Raw genomic sequence first — 2,266 nt, forward strand, 5'->3', positions numbered from 1 at the left:
TAGCGCGCAAGTGTGTGAGTGTGTGTGTGTGTGTGAGAGTGTGTGTGTGAGTGTGGGGGCGCTCGGTCCCTGCACGAAGGGCCCTTGGCGACAACAAACACGGAGCTGCTGCACTCTCGCCCTGTTTGCTGGCCATTAGCCTTTAGTAGGTGTGCGCTCGCTCCATTAAACAACAGCTCTCGTGGTAAACCAATTAAAGGTTGAGAGACAGGACTCAATTAACCGGCGTGCGCGTGGAGCGTGTCTCCACAACCCGCGAGCTCCCCCGCGGAGTTTGCGCACATCATCGGAGTGATTTAACTATTCTTCATATATATCGTACAGGAAGACGATGGCTTTTACCTTGATAGTGTGTATCAACAGACTATTTGCTCTGAGTTCTTCAAAAGCAATTATGGCACTTTCCACGGTATCTTAATGGGGCACTCAGCGATGCAATAAAGTTCAAGTAAACCAATTCTATACAAATCACCCCCTGCACTATGGCTTAATGGTGTTTATATTTGATCATTGTTTCAAAGAGGAAGGAAACAGTTAACCGACGCTGTTCTCCACCACAGTGGACGCGCACAACGGGATTTATGAAGCATGAGGGGCGTTAAACGCGTTTTAGCTGACGGGAGGTTTTTAAATGCGTAATGGCTCAAGCGAGGAGTCTTCTGCTGTAATAGACCCGGTGCGCAATCATGGCCAAAGAGACTGACAGTTACCACGTTTATAAAACGCTCTGGATGTGGGGAACAATAAAAGAGTGTAAGCTTAAACACATGCAGACAGGCCAAATGGATAGGAGCGACATAAACGGCGACGCACTGAACGCTTGAGCAAATGTCCATCTGTTGTCCTCAAACTCCCGATGACCCCACCAGAACACGTGGATTTACCGTATCTCTGTACGAGCTGAATAACGTATTATTGTTATTACAGTAAAACGTTTTGGTCGCTATTAAATGAACATTAATCCATCGCTGGAGACCACTGGTACATACGGGCTCCTGCACATGTAGGAGTGTCAGGAAAACAAGATTTTTTTTTTTCTCCTTTGACAAACAAACCCAGTTTCTGATAGCCGGTATATACATGTCAAAAAGTTGGACACGCGATAAAATGTGCTTACCCAGTGGCGACAGCAGCATGGCTTATGTAAACATTACGAGCCCTGAATAATGACAGAAGAATGGTAATGACATTATAATTGAAATTAAACCTCCTCTACTGGAAACGGAATGAAACCGAACCGTGAGAGGGGGAGTGCGAAAATGTGGGCAAAAAAAGAAGAGGAAAAAAAAAAAGAGTCTGCGTGATTTTCCTGAGCTATTACGGCCACGTGAGAGTTTATTCACTCCAATTTCAATGTGAAATGATTAAAAAGAAGAACATTTAACATTTGAACGGGGTCAAATAAACCTACTACACAGTGATTGTCATTTCTAAAGTGACCTGTCGGTAAACTAAGACAGCTCTTCTCTGGTGACCCGGTCAGGTGTATCAGACTGCCAGCAGCCCTGTGAGGTGTGTTAACTGGTCAGGGATCAGTTTCAGGAGAGTCTGTCTCTCTGTGGAAGGAGTGGCCTTTGTAAAAAAAAAAAAAAAGAAGTAGTGTTCCTCTCTTGGGCAGAAGTCTTTACTCGTCTTTGTCTCCGTGGTGGCCATCCCTCCCATGTCTCCGCTCTGTGTTGTCTTTGTGCCTGTAACTCCTCTCTCTGTCTCTGTCCCGCTTCTTATCTTTGTTATTGCAGCTGTCCCTGTGATGGTGTTTATGGTCTGTGTGGCCTCCATTGCCTCTGTGATCTCTGGGAGGTGTTCTGCTGCGGTCGCGGCTCCTGTCCGGGGAGTCGCTCCTCAGGCGCCCTCTGGCGGTGGAGTGTCCGTCTCTGGGCTCGCCGCTGCGCCGCTGCAGGCCGGTGGAGCGCAGGGTGTTGAGGAGGAAGCGCTTGTTGGTGCTCTGCAGGGGACACTTCAACCTGACAGAGGAGGGAGCACACAGACACATCAGGTTGTTACACTTGTGTATGTCTGAGGATGGTTATCACTGACCTCACAGAAAGGAAAGGGACATAAAGGAACTACAGAGCTTAAAAAGTCATGTCTTCAATCAGGTGATTTATTTCTGGCAATCTGGGATAAAAGGCTATTTCCAGTATGAACTTTCTTATACCATCTCTGAACAGTTAAATACTGCTTTCCAGTACTGTAGATTGTATCATTCATCTGAATGACTTTAAAGTTCAACTTACACATATTTTATTTAGTTTTATTCAGTTTA

The 2,266-nt window shown here is 46.1% G+C and overlaps 1 protein-coding gene across 1 annotated transcript in view; it reads right to left on the reverse strand.

The window, feature by feature from the left end:
• Nucleotides 1-1,009: 1,009 nt before the first annotated feature.
• Nucleotides 1,010-2,266, reverse strand: part of si:ch211-140b10.6 (protein POLR1D) — a 2,795-nt gene continuing 1,538 nt past the window's right edge. The window contains exon 3 of the mRNA XM_035655905.1: nucleotides 1,010-1,964. Within this exon, the coding sequence (XP_035511798.1) occupies nucleotides 1,625-1,964 (340 nt within the window). The 3' untranslated portion in view covers nucleotides 1,010-1,624. The remainder of the gene's footprint in view (nucleotides 1,965-2,266) is intronic.

Source organism: Morone saxatilis, unplaced genomic scaffold, assembly GCF_004916995.1.
Source record: "Morone saxatilis isolate NCDOM2014 unplaced genomic scaffold, NCSU_SB_2.0 Contig0, whole genome shotgun sequence".
Taxonomy (NCBI): Eukaryota; Metazoa; Chordata; class Actinopteri; family Moronidae; genus Morone; species Morone saxatilis.